General features: G+C 41.9%; 1 protein-coding gene across 2 annotated transcripts; it reads right to left on the minus strand.

The window, feature by feature from the left end:
* Positions 1–4927: 4927 nt before the first annotated feature.
* On the minus strand, positions 4928–17322 carry PPP1R17 (protein phosphatase 1 regulatory subunit 17). 2 transcript variants are annotated; one of them, XM_069588120.1, is made up of 4 exons: positions 17241–17322; positions 13929–14081; positions 12493–12645; positions 4928–5007 (listed from the first exon to the last, which is right to left on the minus strand). In XM_069588120.1, the coding sequence occupies exons 1-4, from the start codon at positions 17320–17322 to the stop codon at positions 4928–4930; spliced, it is 468 nt and encodes a 155-aa protein (XP_069444221.1). The 2 variants fall into 2 exon arrangements, with proteins under 2 accessions (XP_069444221.1, XP_069444222.1); XM_069588121.1 differs by lacking the exon at positions 13929–14081.
* Between the last annotated feature and the right edge of the window lie 202 nt (positions 17323–17524).

Raw genomic sequence — 17524 nt, forward strand, 5'->3', positions numbered from 1 at the left:
TCTGGTAAGATGTTAGAGAAATCGCAGAAGAGAGGACTCAGATATTTAAGATTCCAGAACTTACATCTACCACTGGGCTCAGCCTCTCCCCCACTCCACATCCTCCCCACCTCATAACCTGGTTTCACACACTTTTCCAACTACTGTCTCCTAATCTGACTTTGTGTACATCATTACTGTGGTTCAGCAGCCCCAGGCTGATAATTGAGGATCAGTTTGGTATAAAAACTCTGGTTATAGAACCTCAGGAAGGGCACAATCTTGACTCTACTTACACCAGAGAGCATTTCAGACGCTTTCCTTCTAAGGTGATCCCAGGACCCAAGACAAGCCCGTAGGAGCTGCCCTGGGTGCCTGGCAGCTAGGAGCTGCAGAAGGTTGTAGACAGCAGTCATTCTTCCGTCCCAGCTGCCAGGACCACAGCACGCATGAGCACAGAAGCCCGAATTCCCACCCTGGCTCCTCCTCTACGTCAATTTCCTTGGTCATTTAGTTTTCTTATAATTGCTTTGAGGATCAAATGGGATGATAGGGGAAAATGATTGAACACATACATGGGCACAGAGAACACTCTTCTTTTCATGAAGGACATTATTTAAGTAATGACTAAATAATACATTTTACATATAGTTTATATATGATTTGATGGATAAATACGGTTTTTCTGAAGTTCTAACACTTAATTGCAAGGACATGAAGATTTGTGGTTCACTGTTTTTCATTCAACTCTCAAAGCTCACATCTGGCACCAGATTGGAAGAGTGATATTGGCTTGGTTGAGCCCAATTATCTTCCATTTTTTGCTTCTTCTCAACAAGTCTCCTGAAAGATGAGGAATCTTATCTTGGAAGAAGGACATGCTACTGCAAGTTAGGAAATACCTATCCTTCTCTTATTAAGAAAGGCAAGTTGATATCTTGGATTCTTCAATGGCAGAACTCATTTCAAATACTACATTATTTCCCCTATGAATACAGATATCTGCGGAGAGTCTCCTGCCTTGAGTTTTGGGGTCAGGGATTATGGTCCTTACCATGTTCTGAACTGCTATAGAGGTGATACTTTCAAACTAATTCAAAGGCAAGCCTGTGTTCAGGAGGAGGAGATTTTCAGTCCATCTGTTTCCTGTGCATTCATTCACTGCCTTTGGGAGTTTGCTGACTAACTCACACTTAGAAGCTACAAGTTTCATGGGAGCTTCATTCACACTAGATGACAGAGGGCCTACACCTCCATCCTGTAGCTAGGGAAAGCAATTGCTCCATCAACCTCCTCTCATGGCCACATGCCATCTCAGTCTATCCTTGTTTTAAGGAAACAGTAGGACAACACAGGCTAGGGAGGGAAAATTCATTTAAGGGTGTTTAAAAGGAAACTGCTTGAGTCCTTTATGGTCCTATCCACATCTTGTCAGCATCTGCCTCTGCCTTTCCAGGTGATAATTAAGCATTCAGTTCAGTCTCTCAGTCTTGTCCAGCTCTTTGTGACCCCATGAATCGCAGCACGCCAGGCCTCCCTGTCCATTACCATCTCCCAGGGTTCACTCAGACTCACGTCCATCGAGTCCATGATGCCATCCAGCCATCTCATCCTCGGTCATCCCCTTCTCCTCCTGCCCCCAATCTCTCCCAGCATCAGAGTCTTTTCCAATGAGTCAACTCTTCGCATGAGGTGTCCAAAGTACTAGAGCTTCAGCTTTAGCATCATTCCTTCCAAAGAAATCCCAGGGTTGATCTCCTTAAGAATGGATTGGTTGGATCTCCTTGCAGTCCAAGGGACCCTCAAGAGTCTTCTCCAACACCACAGTTCAAATGCATCAATTCTTCGGTGCTCAGCTCTCTTCACAGACCAACACTCACATCCATACATGACCACAGGTAAAACCATAGCGTTGACTAGATGGACCTTAGTCGGTAAAGTAATGTCTCTGCTTTTGAATATACTATCTAGGTTGGTCACAACTTTTCTTCCAAGGAGTAAGCGTCTATGTGAACTCATCACAGACTCGATAGACATGAGTTAGAGCAAGCTCAGGAGTTGGTGATGGACAGGGTAGCCTGGCATGCTGCAATCCATGGGGTCACAAAGAGTCGGACATGACTGAGCGACTGAACTGAACTGTGTGAACTCAGAAAGCAGCTTTTAAAGAGGATCTGGATTTAAATGAAGACACCAGTGCTGTGTGGGTTTTGTGAAAGACAGCTGAGAGTTTCCTGTCTAGTCCCTCCTCCTCCCAGGCAGCCTGGGCTTGGGATAGGTGCCTTCAGAGTGAACAAAAGGCCAACTGATTTACCAATTCTGTTGGGATTGCCTTTAATTTGGGCCTTCTTTCTGAATAGGCTACCATGTAATGCTCCTGTTTTCTTAATATGACAATTATTTAGCTGGAGGGAAGTTATTCAAAATGTATTGAAAACTGCTTTAATCCAAATGTAACTGTAATCATTAAACTTCTAATTTACCTGCTCAGAAAAGGGCCACATGCATCAAGCGAAGTGAGGGAGACTTGGTTTCAATCCAAATTTCCCAGTGACATCCAGGGTTGCTGAGATGTTCTAACTAGCATTGTCCCTCACCATTTCTGTGAGTGCTTCTTTGAGGCTGGGAGTATTACAAAGACCATCTTCCTGGAAAGAGAAGGACTAATCTTTCAGTTAAGGGGACAGGATTCCCTCTTGCAGTACTTCTTCAGAGGCTGTGATTAAATTTCACAATTAAGTCCAGTGACTTAATAACCAGGCAATGGGGATTTGGCAATAGAAAAGGCACAGTCCATATTCTGAATACATCTTAAAAGTATCCTGTTACAGATGAATAGAGCTTACTATACCCTTTGCCATATGTTGTTATTAATACCTTATGTAATTCTCAGACTTTGAGGGTAAAGTGAGGATTATTCCTTCATTTTCATGATAAAGAAACAGACTCAGAGAATTCTAAGGTCTTGCTCAATGTTGCACATTCAGGGCAAGAACTCAAGGCCTTTGTCTCTACAACTGCCAGTCTACTTTCCACCCTATTCCAGGAAGTCAGAAAGGAGGAGGGCTTTTCTGAGCACCTGCGAGTTTATTGAGCACACCCTGTGGGCATGGCTTCAGGTATGCCAGGCGTGTACAGAGAAGCTGATGGGATGATATTCATCTGTGTTTTCTTTCTAAGAATCCCTTGGTGCTGATGTAACCCTGTTTATCTAATACCTGTAATTGCATGTTGCTTTTGAGAGATATGGTGGCTTGTTTCACCACTTATGCTTCAGCTGTCATCCTGGCCACAGTTTTATTCCCCTCCTCCCAAAGCTGTGAGTGCGGAGTGAATACTGGATCAAAGAGGGAGAGATCCTTAGGGACACGAAGTATGGATCACCACCAGGGCTTCCAGACTCAAATGTGGAGGCTGGAGGGTGAAGTCAGAGGGAGAAATACACCTGGTGGGGCAGATGGTGAGCTGGAGAATGTATTTTCTCCTAAAAGGACTGGTGCTTAGTACCCACTAACAGTCATTTTGCTTCTAAATCAGGCTCAGGTGGCCAGATCTTGAGGTGTTTTTTTTCAAGAGAATCTGGAAGTCTAGGATTTTATGTAAACTCTCCTGATTGGATTATTAAATATTAATGGTTGGTTGAAACATTTAAAAATCTCTGTGAGTTAAAAACAAACATGACAATTCTCAAGTCTCTCTTGCAACCTCTTCTTCCTGTGAAAAAAAATAGGATAGTTTAGGAGAAATGTGCACAGAGATGCATCCTGTTACCAGAAGCATCTTTATTACTAGCAGGGTCCTGCATCTTTTCCATGTTTGTGAGAAGGACAGAAAGATGGAAAGGATTAACAAACTGATAGAATCAGAGTGTAAACAAAGCTTCCAAATGATTGCTTTCAGCCAGCATTTCTTTGAATATCCACCCAAACACCTTTGCATAATAGCTTTCGTCTTTCCCCATGTCCATCACCCAGAGGATGAGGCCCTTGGACAGAAAGCCTTTCCACCACATCCACAGACTGCAGGCTGCCACCAGGGTTATGCATAGACTCCTGCTTACTAGCCAAGACCATACCTTCCCCTCTCACCCATGAAAGCTTACTGGGGTCTAAACAAGTGAGACTGCCAGAAGTATAGAAATGGCCTCTCATTGATCTTATTTAACTTTTTAAAAAGTAAATTCATCATGAATATTGGTATTCTACCCATCATTAGCAAAGGTTCATTTGTGACACAACACACAAAATTTCAGGTCAACATGGTTAAGTTTTTAAAAAATAACTAGAGTATATTGCTAAGCTCTCCAGATAGACGAACACTCTCTATGTGTGGTGTTTTCAGCCAAGGCATGGTTGCCTAGGTTGACTCTCCCAGCTCACATATTACTTACACCCTAAGGGGTATCAGTTACAAGGCTCTTAGTTGGGTATGTAACCAGACACTTGGACTCTTGAGAGAGGATAAAAGAGATAAAAGACTATGTTCTCCAAAGCAATCAGTGGGTTAGAACGCAAACATTCTCTTCCCTAATTGGCACGAGGGAACCCCCACTTGAACTGGTGTTGAATGATGTGAAGTCAAGTCCACATGGCAGCACAAACCAAAAACTATAGAGTTCTCATGTTATCCATGTTCTTTGCTCCATGAACTGATGCAAAGGCTGAGCACTAAAGCTTTCCCTATTATCTACCAAGTCTAAGACAGTCTGCTTTCTTTCCACTTTTCATCAGAAAAATGAAAATTCAAGCAGTGGGATTGAAACTAGATTTAAGAAAGTAGAGACAAAGAGGTGACTGGTGATCTGATACAGTGTGCCTCCTGGGGAAAAGGTGCCTGGATGTTAAAGGTGGACTATGACAAAATGAGAGCAAACACAAGTCTATTTTTTGCTAGATTGCCACAGGGAACCAATCTAACCTATTTACAAGTGGTCTCAGGGGAAACGTCTTTAAATAGACATCTTGTCACCATCTTTTTCATCATCTTCCACGATCACTTTGGGTCTCTCATCCCTGAGCAGTGTCACACCTGAAAAACAAAGTACAGATTTGCAATTAAGTGCCTCTAATTAAAATATTAGATGACATTATAGCATAGACAGTTCACAGGAGCATGGCAACCCCGAAAATTTCAGTAACTAACTGCTAAAGATGCCAACAGAGAGAAAGAGAGAGAGAGAGAGAGAGAGAGAGAGAGAGAGAGAGAGAGAGAGAGAGAGAGAGAGAGGGCGCTGAGTGGCCTTATTTGGCTTTCCCAGAGGAGCTGTGGCTCAATGAGAATACTGCTCTGATTAGAAGAGATGCTCAGCCTGGGAGCCACAGGCAACCTTCACCCCCTTCTCTACGTTCTGCAATTTTGCTTGCAGCAATTAGGATGGAAAACGAACAAATTTGGGGGTCTAACCGCCTTGGATTTCTCATTCTACCACTCACTTAATTTGTACTGGGCCAGATTACACTTTCAGATCGAAATTTTCTTGTATGTAAAATGAAGGCGTTAATGCTTATATTAAGGGTTATGTTGACAATTAAATAAGAAGTATGAAATAATGCTTAGCACAGTGCTACACCTGTGAGCAACTTGGTGTTTCCTTTGCTTGCACCATTTGCTAGTTTATTTTCCCTTCGAAAAGAACTGGTAAACCTCATGAAGTCAAACCACACGTATTTTACTAACATCTGGGGAAAATACTGAACTGAGACTCTGAGCATGCCATTTCCGAATGCCAGTGCTAGTAGACTGAAAAAGTTCATGCGGTTTAGAGCAAAATGAGAAAATAAGAAAAATGCAGTGAATTTTTGCATACAGCTCTATGGCTCTAGTTTAAAAAGTTGTCCTTATTTTAAAACAATTCTTTCTCTTCTTTAAGGGATTAAAATATTCTTTCTTTTATGACATTTTAGGGATATCTGATGGCTGTATTGTCAGCAGCCTCACTACGCAAAGCTCAAAGTTGTGATCCCCCTTGTAGACTCCACAATATCTTGCTTTAAAAGTTTACTGATCTGTGGAATTCAGAAGCCTGAGCACCATTTTCTGGATGGGTCAACCCAGAACAGGCCATTCAAGGTCTGGGTGGTTCTGCTCATCCTGTGAGTTATGAAATGGGGTCATTTTAATAAAAGGAAAGGGAGCTGTGATCCAAGGCCAGTCCTCCATGCTTTCTATCATCTCACTCAATCTATCAGCTTTGTTTTCCCACCACTGCCTTGCATAATCCCCCACCCTTTCCGTAATTAGGGACCTTTCCGTTCATGAAGCACTTCATAAAGATCGAAACTTAAGGGAGGAAAGCTGTGCACCACAAGAGGCCTTTTTACAACACTGAACTCCATTCAACAGTAGCAAATTAATGAAAACTATGCTTTGATCTTAATGACTATTTATTTGATTCAGTCTCTAGTTTGTTCATATGGGTTCTTTACCAATTAGCTGATATTTATTGGAGGAGAAAAACAATTTCAGGAATCTGGTTGAAACTAAGGCTTTTGCATAAATCACTTATGAAACACTGTGGGAGATATTTTCTCATATACCAGCCACACAGAAGTTTGAATTTTTACTTGGAATGTAGGCTGTCTTGGTAAGAGAACACAGAGTTAGCCATGGTGAGTTCCCAAGTATCCAGTCCTTCCTTCCTTGATATTTCTTCACATTAATTCAATTTTGGGTGAATTCAAAGTGGACAGTCAGTTCAGTCACTCAGTCATGTCTGACTCTTTGCGACCTCATAAACTGTAGCACACCAGGCTTCCCTGTCCATCACCAACTCCCAGAGCCTGCTCACACTCATGTCCATTGAGTTGGTGATGCCATCCAACGATCTCATCCTCTGTCATCCCCTTCTCCTCCTGCCTTCAATCTTTCCCAGCATCAGGGACTTTTCAACTGAGTCAGCTCTTCACATCAGGTGGCCAAAGTATTGGAGCTTCAGCTTCAACATCAGTCCTTCCAATGAACACCCAGGACTGATTTCCTTTAGGATGGACTGGTTGGATCTCCTTGCAGTCCAAGGGACCCTCAAGAGTCTTCTCCAACACCACAGTTCAAAAGCATCAATTCTTTGGTGCTCAGCTTTCTTTATGGTCCAACTCTCACATCCATACATGACTACTAGAAAAACCATAGCTTTGACTAGATGGAACTTTGTGGGCAAAGTAATGTCTCTGCTTTTTAGTATGCTATCTAAGTTGGTCATAGCTTTTCTTCCAAGGAGCAAGAGTCTTTTAATTTCATGGCTGCAGTCACCATCTGAAGTGATTTTGGAGCCCCCAAAAATAAAAGTTTCTCACTATTTCCTTTGTTTGCCCATCTATTTCCCATGAAGTGATGGGACCAGATGCCATGATCTTCGTTTTCTGAATGTTGAGCTTTAAGCCAACTTTTTCACTCTCCTCTTTCACTTTCATCAAGAGGCTCTTTAGTTCTTCTTCGCTTTCTGCCATAAAGGCAGTATCATCTGCATACCTGAAGTTATTGATATTTCTCCCAGCAATCTTGATTCCAGCTTGTGCTTCATGCAATCCAGCATTTCTCATGATGTACTCTGCATATAAGTTAAATAAGCAGGGTTACAGAATAAGCCTTGACATACTCCTTTCTCTGTTTGGAACCAGTCTGTTGTTCCATGTCCTGTTCTAACTGTTGCTTCTTGACTTGCATATAGATTTCTCAGGAGGCAGGTCAGGTGGTCTGGTATTCCCATCTCTTTCAGAATTTTCCACAGTTTATTGTGATCCACACAGTCAAAGGCTTTGGCATAATCAATAAAACAGAAATAGATGTTTTTCTGGAACTCTCTTACTTTTTTGATGATCCACTGGATGTTGGCATTTTGACCTCTGGTTCCTCTACATGTTCTAAATTCAACTTTCTGGTTATTTTTAGTATCCTTGACACCAAGTTATACAAGCATCTGGGCAGGGGGAAAAAAGTACTGAGATTTCAGGGAAGGGAAGAGGTCAGCCCTTCCCAAAGTAGTCTGGGCTTTCCACAGGGACACAGGAGATAGTTTCAAATGGAAAGTGAACTAACATTTATATTAGTGTAGTTAAGCATTCACTTATAATGTCTTATAATGAAAAAAAAGTGTGGTAACTTGTCACACTCTTGATTTCTTGGATCTCATCGCTTAGAATGAGGCTTAAATCAGTAGCATTTATATGTCATCTCTATGTTCTTACTCTTGATTCTTCATTTTATTGCCTTTGGTCATTTAAAGATGAATGGCTTTTGATAAACACTAGCCTGGTTTAACTGGCTTAACTCAGTCATGATCCTCACATTTTCCTGTAGAAGCAAAGGTGTGTTATCAAAGCAATGTGCTTTAGAGCTGGAAAACTTTGCTTTCAGTGGCCATTCATTCAGTTTGGAGCAGGTCACTCAACCTGTGTGACTCTCAGTTTATTCATCTGTAAAACTGGAGGAAACATACTTTGTATCCATCACAGGAGGTGATCCCATTAGGAAAGATCTAGTCCAACATTCTTTTTGGCTTCAACCACACCTTACATGAGGACTTCCTTGGTGAATCAGATGGTACAGAGTCTGCCTGCAGTGCAGGAAACCTGGGCTCATTCCCTGGGTCGGAAATATCCCCCAGAGTAGGAAATGGCAACCCACTCCAGTACTCTTGCCTGGAAAATCCCATGGATGGAGGAGCCTGATAGGCTGCAGTCCATGGGGTCGCGAAGAGTGGGACATGACTGAACAACTTCACTTTCACTTTTCACTTTTACGCACTGGAGAAGGAACTGGCAACCCACTCCAGTGTTCTTGCCTGGAGAATCCCAGGGACAGGGGAGCCTGGTGGGCTGCCATCTATGGGGGCGCACAGAGCTGGACACGACTGACGTGACTTAGCAGCAGCAGCAGCAGCAGCATAAGACTTGGAATATAGTAGGGATTTACAAAATGTTGACTCTTTCCCTTCCACTCTTTCTGTAGGCAAGTTTAGGGAACTTGGCTCCTTCTCAGAACCTGATGTGCTTTTAAGGCTGAAGCTGTCAGTCCAAGACCTCTAAAGTGTCAATTAGTTCTGCAGCAAGCTGTCTTCAGTCATGATCCCAGCCAGAGCACCATCCAAAGGTGGTCACCTGCATCACAGATGTGTGTGGATCTATGGCAGTCAGACCTAAGACACCACCATTCCTGGTCAACCACACCAGAGAGAGTGCTCTCTTCTTGGCAGGACAGAAGAGACATCACTTTCAAAGGAAACGTCAGTCTCCTTTCTACAAGTACAATATTGAGCTTTGATCTCCAAGCGTTCACAGTTCATGGGTCAATTACCTAGGAGGCTTCTCTTCAAGACTTTCAGCCAAATTGTTCATTACTTTCTCCGGTTTCTTTTGCCACAGATCTCAACTAAAGATTCTTAAGCGGATCTTGGCTACTCAGATCTGACCAATCCTAACCCAATGCTCCCTGCCCTGCAGCTCTTTGGCCCTGGCAACCTCGGATCACACTGAGAGCAAAACTGGAGAGGAAGCCCAAGATGACTCCTTGCTGCTCAGAGGAGTTGTCTGGTGATTGGAATCTGTCACAAAAGCTTGTTAACCTCGGGGAATGAAGGTAGTTAGCTGGAAATTTAAAGGAGAGAGTGAATCCTTGTCCAGCCTTCCCTTGCCAAGGGCTAATGAGAGGCGATGTCTCTGGAGAGCATTTTTCTGTGAATTCCTCTCAACATCCTTATTAAAACCAATGTGAGTCTCTCTAAACATCTGCTGAAGGCTCTATCCTTATCAGCTTAACTAACATTTCGATTACTGCCAAATCTTTAGATACTAAAAGGCTCTTCAAAAATAAAGTACTTCAGCTAATATGCTAATAAAACCTGGAATCATAGAACACGATAATTGCAAATACTTGCAAGACAGAGATTTGCTGATTCAAGGAATTCAATAATGTGTATAGTCTGTGACTATACAGCAACCCCTCCCCCAACACTCTTGTGTACTCTGCACAGTTTGATAAACATTTTTTATTTGTGCAGGAATCTTGTTCTCTTAGAAAATCGATTTGGGGATATAGGGAGCCTCCATTGCCAGAGAAATAGAGCTCAACATTTTAGGAAGTTCCTTGAATCAGCAGCTTTCCATGGAGAGGTAAAACACTGTGGCTAAAAAAATTCTCACCTTTAGAAATGATTTAGCATTTCAAAGAATATAATGTTGAAAAGAGGATGGAGACAAACTAATGTTTACTGAAGTCTTTCAATAAGCCAGGAAGTGTGCTAAGTACTTTATACACTTTAAGTTTGTTAGCAATGTGGGAAGATGGGTTTTATGGTTTTTCTTTGAGAGATGGATAAAATAAAGGAGGCTCTTCTAGTTTATGTTAGTTGCCCAAAGTCATTAAGCTAGAATGAGGCAGAACCAGAGATCAAGCCTACAGCTTTCTGACTCCAAAGCCCATGTTCAATGCTGTACACTAAAGTAACTCTCTGCCCATAAACAGTTTTGTTCCTCTTCCAAGTCTTCCCCTAGAAGGACTTTAGTAAAAGTAAATACACGAATGATCAGAAAATAGTCTCTTAATGGAGAACGTGAAACACTGAATCATGATTGCCAAATAGAATACCAAATCAACAGATGCTTATGGAGTGGGGGCTACATAGGAGGGACTGGACCAGTTATTAAGGTCAATACCAGCAACACAAGGCAATCCCAGGCCATTTCTAATGACTTCATCAAAAATGTCTTAGATGTAAGTAAATTAAATAACAGCTACAGTAACAGCAATGAAAGATAAGGACAATACTAAAAGAGAGGGCAGAGTCTTGGTATTTGCACATCCAGCTCGAATTAAGAAAAAAAAAGGTTTAGAATTAAAAAGATTCATTCTGGACTTGGAGGTGTCTGTTGGTAGAGACCTAGAGCTGACTGTTGTAAAAAGTGACTGCTGCTACTGCTAAGTCGCTTCAGTCGTGTCCGATTCTGTGCGACCCCATAGATGGCAGCCCACCAGGCTCCCCCATCCCTGGGATTCTCCAGGCAAGAACACTGGAGTGGGTTGCCATTTCCTTCTCCAATGCATGAAAGTGAAAAGTGAAAGTGAAGTCGCTCAGTCGTGTCCGACCCTCAGCGACCCCATGGACTGCAGCCTACCAGGCTCCTCCGTCCATGGGATTTTCCAGGCAAGAGTACTGGAGTGGGGTGCCATTGCCTTCTCTGTAAGGTGGACAAAGGCAGAGCTTGGAGGAAACACGTGATAGATTTGAGGATCAAGGGGCAGGTAGGGATGCATGAAACCTATGAGAAGCATGTCTAAGGCAGATTCACAGCCTATGAATGGGTCCTCAGTCCATTTCTCCAGACAAGTGCCTCCTCATGCTTCATGCCTCTTTGTCTGGCTTTTCTCAGAAATCAGCAACCATCTGCTCCCCTGATTGCCTTTTCATGATGTCTTCTGAACTATCTTTCAATTTTGTTATTAGATGAAATCATGCGAAAATACAGTCTTACAATAATGACTAAATCTCATTGTCTCCCAAAAGTGTCCCTTCTGGATTGCTATAGGTCCAAACCATAGCATGATACAATGAAAAACTGCTCACAGAAGAGACAGACCTGGATTGGAGCCCCAGCTCTGTCACATAACAGTGTTTGATCATGAGCATAATTTGATCCATTCATCAGTCCTTCTAATCATCCCATCATCAATTAACTAATCAGCTATCCATCCATCAATTTCATCAACAAAAGATTTTAGAGTAGCTAAGTTACTTAAATCCTCTCTCAATCTCTATATCTGTAAAGTGAGATGATATCTACTTCATTGTGTTATTCAGTTGATTTTTTTGAAAATCCATGAGACATACCAAATCCAGTACCTAACATTTAGTAGGCTTTCAATAAATCTTAGTGCATTTTCTCCTCTGCCATTCTCCCACCCCAGACTATCTATATAAAACAAACACACACACTCCCATCTTATACTCTGACCATGACTTACTTGTCTCATTCCCCAGTTTCCCAACTTGTACCTAAAATTCTCAGGGACAAGACTATACCTCACACACTGGCTGCCCTATAGTGAGGGATTGTGCCTATAGTTCAGCAAGATTTTTTGGTTTGATTTGACTCACATAGAAAGAGCTATCATTATTTCTGCAGCTCTCTCTCTCTCCCTCCCTCTCTCTTATTTTGAGGATTTGGTCAATATATCCAGGTGTTTTGAGAGAACCAACTCTCAGTCATAGGATACAAGATCCCTGGGTGACTGGGGAGGAGGGTATTTAAATTCTTTTCAAGGACCCACTGACATTTCTATTTTATTGACTCAGTGGATCTGATCAGTTCTGCTGAAGCATGAGTTATGCTCTGCCAGCCCCAGGTAAACTGCCAAGGAAGGCAAACCTGAGAGGCAGCAGTAAATATTCCTCCCGTGAACATTCCTGCAAGACACAGACTGCTGGGCCAGGACAAAGGCTGAGCCTGTGGCACTCCGGATGGTAAGGCTCTTGACCTGTTCCCATCACCCCTTGCAAATGCCCTGCACCAGCTCTTTTACCTGCTGCAAAGGGGGACACGTGCAGGGCAGGTGTGTCTTTTCTCCTTGGCTTTTTCTGTTCCAGGTCAGTGTTTTGAAGAACTGGACTCATTTTGCCCTTTGGTTGTATGTCTTGGACATCGTATCTTGTGATTAAATGTTCTGAAAGGACGTCTGCATAGTTAGGAGAACAGAGGGAGAAACAGGGTCAAACACATATGTCTCAGAACACAAGGACAGTGTGTCCATATTTGCACATGCATCTGGTGATGTGCAAACATCATCTTAATAATCAACTTTTCAAATATCTTCATAAAAGCAGGTTCTTTATCATAAGAATTATATCTATGGAGGCTACACTAGATAACATGCTTTATACAAAGGGTTTTTACATGACTGATTTCATCTTAGCCTCACAGAAACGTGAGGTTTTTTAATACTACCACTGTTACTTTGCTGAGGAAAGTGAGGCAAAGATGTGCTGGAGGAATTGAGCTGAGTTTTGTCTGCTGCTGAAGCCTACCCTTGCTAGAATGATGGGGCATTTGCTGTTCCATAAGCTACGTGCTACTATGTTCTTCACTGGCTTAACTAGTTCTCTGCTTCCACCACCTGCCTCCTCTCCCCTCTTCTACACATGAACGTTCTCTCCATTATGCACAAACTCTCTAAAAACAGCCTCCTCTAGAAAACCAGTCTACAGTTCACAGGCCAAACTGAGCTCCCAGGGTCCTTATCTGAGGCCTCCTTTATGATGCTCCCTCTTACTGCATATTTCAGCTGTTTGTGTTTCTCTTATCTCCGTTTTATAAAATGGAAAGTTTCTTTCCAGAAAGGAAAATTTCTATTTCTTTTGTCTCCCTAAGAGTAGTCTGTGAATAGAGAGGACATTAAATAAATATCCTGGAAGGAAGGAAGGGGTAGAGGAATTAAGACAAAACTTTTGGAAACAAGAGGGTGTCACAAGTCACATGCATGGTTGTTACAGAGACACGTTAGCTGTTCCTAAGACGGTTTTGTTCTGCTCCTGGGTCAGACCTGGGCTGCATTTCTCAGCCTCCCTTGCAGTCAGGTGAGGAAGTGACTGAAGGAAGTGCGTGTGCCTGCCGACCCTCCACTCTGTCTGCTCTGGGTCTGCTGGATGCCCGTGCCTACGGTGACTTTAGAAGCCAGTTGCTGATGGTGTCCATTGTCTTGAGTCCCTGAATGACTGTTTGGAGCAAAGCCTGCCTCTCCACTCCCCCCAGCTTCCATTGATTAAAGTACACTTGTATTGTGTTATCCACTCATATTTTAGAATTTCTGTGCTATAGTGACCTCCTTAGAGTAACTAAGACAAATACAGAGACTGTACCAATGATTGAAAAATATCAAACTATTTAAGGGAAAAAAAAATGTAATCTAGAAGCCAGTAGTCCCCTTTTACAGACATGCAAACTGACCTCATTGTCCATTACCTGGTATGAAAGGCGGAACATGCAGGGCAGGTGTGTCTTTTCTCCTTGGTTTTTTCTGATCTGACTCAACATTCAGGGTGACTTGTACATTGTTCCCCTTTATAGGCTTCTTTTTGAGATCACAGTCCTTAATAAACTGGTCTGAAAGATCATCTGATTTTGACAAGATACAAAGAAAAAAGAAGAATATGACATGAGCAAGGGTTCAGTCACAGACTGGTTGGTTTACAGTTAAATCTGATGGGAGGGAGGAATCTTTTGGTCTGAAAAAGAAAAGCATTTATTGATTGTGGCCTTTTTCTATGGAGGACTTTGCAGGCATGGATATATGCAGTAAAAGGGAAAACTGCTGCTGCTGCTGCTGCTGCTAAGTCGCTTCAGTCGTGTCCAACTCTGTGCGACCCCATAGACGGCAGCCCACCAGGCTCCCCCGTCCCTGGGATTCTCCAGGCAAGAACACTGGAGTGGGTTGCCATTTCCTTCTCCAATGCATGAAAGTGAAAAGTGGAAGTGAAGTCACTCAGTTGTGAATGCATGTTGAAACAATGCATGTTGAAACAATGATTAGGTGGAGTTAGACTGATATGAGTTAAAATTTTGATTCTATTTCTTGTTAGTTCTGAGAACTTGGCAAGACTTTATTTTTTTTTGTGGGTGGGGAGTCTTAATACTTAGGAACTTTAATATTCTCTCAACTTATAAGATGGGGATAATATTAAATCAATGCGTGCGTGTGTGTGTGTGAGAGAGACAAAGACAGAGATAATTAAATTTGTTGCTGATGGTAAATCATTTGATACATTTGATATATTTCAAATACTTAAAAAATGTTCACTCTGGCCGTTGCTAACCCCCAATACTTTTCCAAAGGCTCAGAGGAAAGCCCAACCCTCTTATCCCATCCCATCTTTATCTTACCTCACTAATTCTAGTCCTGCATGTCCTTTCTCATTTTATAAATATCCACAGCATTTTTATTCATGTAACACCTTTAAAGGATAATCTAGTTATTATTTATGCATATGTTTTCTCTGCCCTCTTTGATGACAGGTGTCTTGTGTTTTATCTCCTTAGTAACTGGATAGATATCTGTTGAATGTATGCTTGAATGAATGAACTCAAATATATTTTGTATAAAGAGCTCTTCTATTAGGATTCTAAGAAGCTGCAGAACAATGAAACTATCTGTTTTCTCTGGAAACTCACTATCACCTGGATATTGCCTGGCTAGATCTATAATTATGAATGAAGTTGGGAAAATTTAGGGACTAATTGAATCTTTTCAATCCCTCTTCCCTCCCTCCCTTCCTCTTATCTGTCCTTTCTTGCTTTTTCTTTCTTTTTTTAATGAAAACATTCAGGTGAGCTTCTTTAAAACATGGAGGATTAAATGTGCCAAACATTTTCACTTTCATTTTATGGGTCTAGACATAGCCTGCGTCATTCATTCATTTATTTATTCAACAAATGTTGATTAAGCTCCTGCTATATATGCCAGACATTGAGCTAGGACTAAAACTAGAAGTAAAACATACTTTGTTTCCAAGTTACTTATGGTCTATTGGACATTATATCTGGATGATTCTTTGCCTTAGAAAACCCAACGTGGCTCAGCAGTAAAGAATCCATGTATAATGCAGACATCACAGGCAACAAGGGTTCGATCCCTGGGTTGGGAAGATCCCCTGGAGAAGGAAATGGCAACCCACTCCAGTATTCTTGCCTGGGAAATCCCATGAACAGAGGAGCCTGGCGGGCTGCAGTCCACCCATAGAATTGCAAAGACTCGGACACAACGGAGTGACTGAGCATACCCAAATATGTGTGAGGAACGTATCACCAGACATATTTAGTAACCATACATCATTATGCCTGCATCATCAAAAGGTCATAATACATAGCCAAAAATGAAAAACATCATTCTTCAGCCAATAGTAATAAATATTTCCTTCTACCTAGGAGATTTTAATAATTTCATCCAATCATTTCAATTTAATGAACACTTTTTTAAATTGTACTGTGTGTAAAGCATTGGCCTGTATGATTTTAAGTTTCTATGCACACAGGAAAGGAGATGAAAGGGGGACTTTATGAGTGCTACTTATCAACTTGGTGATTTCACCTCATTTTCATGTGTGGAATAGACCAATACCTTCTCCTATTCGACAATGCCTGTGTTTTACTAGCTGTTAAATACTCTCACCATTCTGAATACATTATCTCACTTAGTTCTCATATCATGCCCACAAGGAAAGGTATTTTTAGCCATAATTTGTAATGAGGAAACAGGTTTAGAAGGCCAGCTAAAAGGCTAAAGATTCCACTCTTGGTAGGTTATGGCAACAGGGTTAAAGCCAGGCTCTAGGGACTATGTATTTCAATGCCTGGCTGAAAATGTAATTTCAAAACTTTATTACCACAGAGCACAATTAATCTCCCCCACATTATACATACTGTAGACCTTTGCTGAATGAATGAAGATGGCTCAGAATTGGTACTGCCCAGCTGTGGGGTCTCTGGAGGTACAGGCTGGCTATGGACCAGTCATGGGTGACCATTCAACCCCAAGGTGCCACTCAGGGCACTGTACAGAGAGCAAGACATTTTCTTCAATTTTAACTTTTACTTCAAATGCATTTCCCTGATTTTTGGAGAAATCCTGAGTACAACATATCTTGAGAGTAAATGGGGAGAAAGGAGAGGTGGTAGGGGGCACGGAGTCATAACCAGGCGAGGCATAAACAAAGGCTATGAATATGCAAAAGGCCCATCCATCAGAAGTCTGAGTGTCTCATTTTTAGAAATGGGAGAGGCAGAAATGTTTCTGGTATTTTCATTACAAAGGTTATGCAGAAAGTCAGTTCTGGAAGGAAACAGATTGACAATAAAGCAGAAAAAGGCTATTTAAAATTCTGTCTTGATAGGCAAAGAGAGATATTTGAAATATTTTATTGGCACTGCACATGGGGTGTAAGTGTGTCAGGAAATACTGGAAACAAGCTAGACTGCCACTCTCCATTTATGGCCTCAAAAATGCTCTGCCTGGGACTCTGTCAGACCCAAAAAAGAGGACAATGCCTCTTCTCTCTTTTTTTAAATTCTAATGAGCTTCTCTCCAGTACTTCAGCTAATATTTACATGACAGACCCCACAGACCCATGGGCTATTTGCCTGTCCATCTGGTGTTGGCTGTCAACAGAAATCTCAAACTATCAGGTTTCCGGGAACCTCCCTCTGACTTGCTTGTAAACTGAATGGCAGAGACGCCCCCTTTCTGACTTTCACCAGTGACATTCACACTGTAGCATTTACCTAAGTGGCTGCAGCGAGGGTCTAGCTTGTCCAGTCTGTCTTCTGAGAGCTCCAGAGGCTGCATTTGCTCAGTAGACATCATCAAAGGAGAGCAGGTGTGTGGATTTCTTCCCCAGCACCACAGAAGTATAGAAACAAGACCATTAGTTATGTCTTCTGCTTATTCACTTTATTAAATAAGTATATTTATTGAACATTTACTGCTATGCTCTCAATTCAATTCTATTTTGAAGTCTGCTTTTTCTACTTAGCTACTAGAAGTTCTAAACTTAATATTTAAGCCA

The sequence above is a fragment of the Ovis canadensis genome, chromosome 4 (assembly GCF_042477335.2).
Source record: "Ovis canadensis isolate MfBH-ARS-UI-01 breed Bighorn chromosome 4, ARS-UI_OviCan_v2, whole genome shotgun sequence".
Lineage (NCBI taxonomy): Eukaryota > Metazoa > Chordata > Mammalia > Artiodactyla > Bovidae > Ovis > Ovis canadensis.

Excerpts from the sequence above, each read along its gene's own strand:
- PPP1R17 (XM_069588120.1), bottom strand. The coding sequence starts at position 17,322 with ATGATGTCTACTGAGCAAATGCAGCCTCTGGAGCTCTCAGAAGACAGA. Across the intron at positions 14,082-17,240 it reads CCCTCGCTGCAGCCACTTAG|ATGATCTTTCAGACCAGTTT; the intron begins GTAAATGCTACA and ends TGTCAAAATCAG. Across the intron at positions 5,008-12,492 it reads CGTGTCCCCCTTTGCAGCAG|GTGTGACACTGCTCAGGGAT; the intron begins GTAAAAGAGCTG and ends TTTGTTTTTCAG.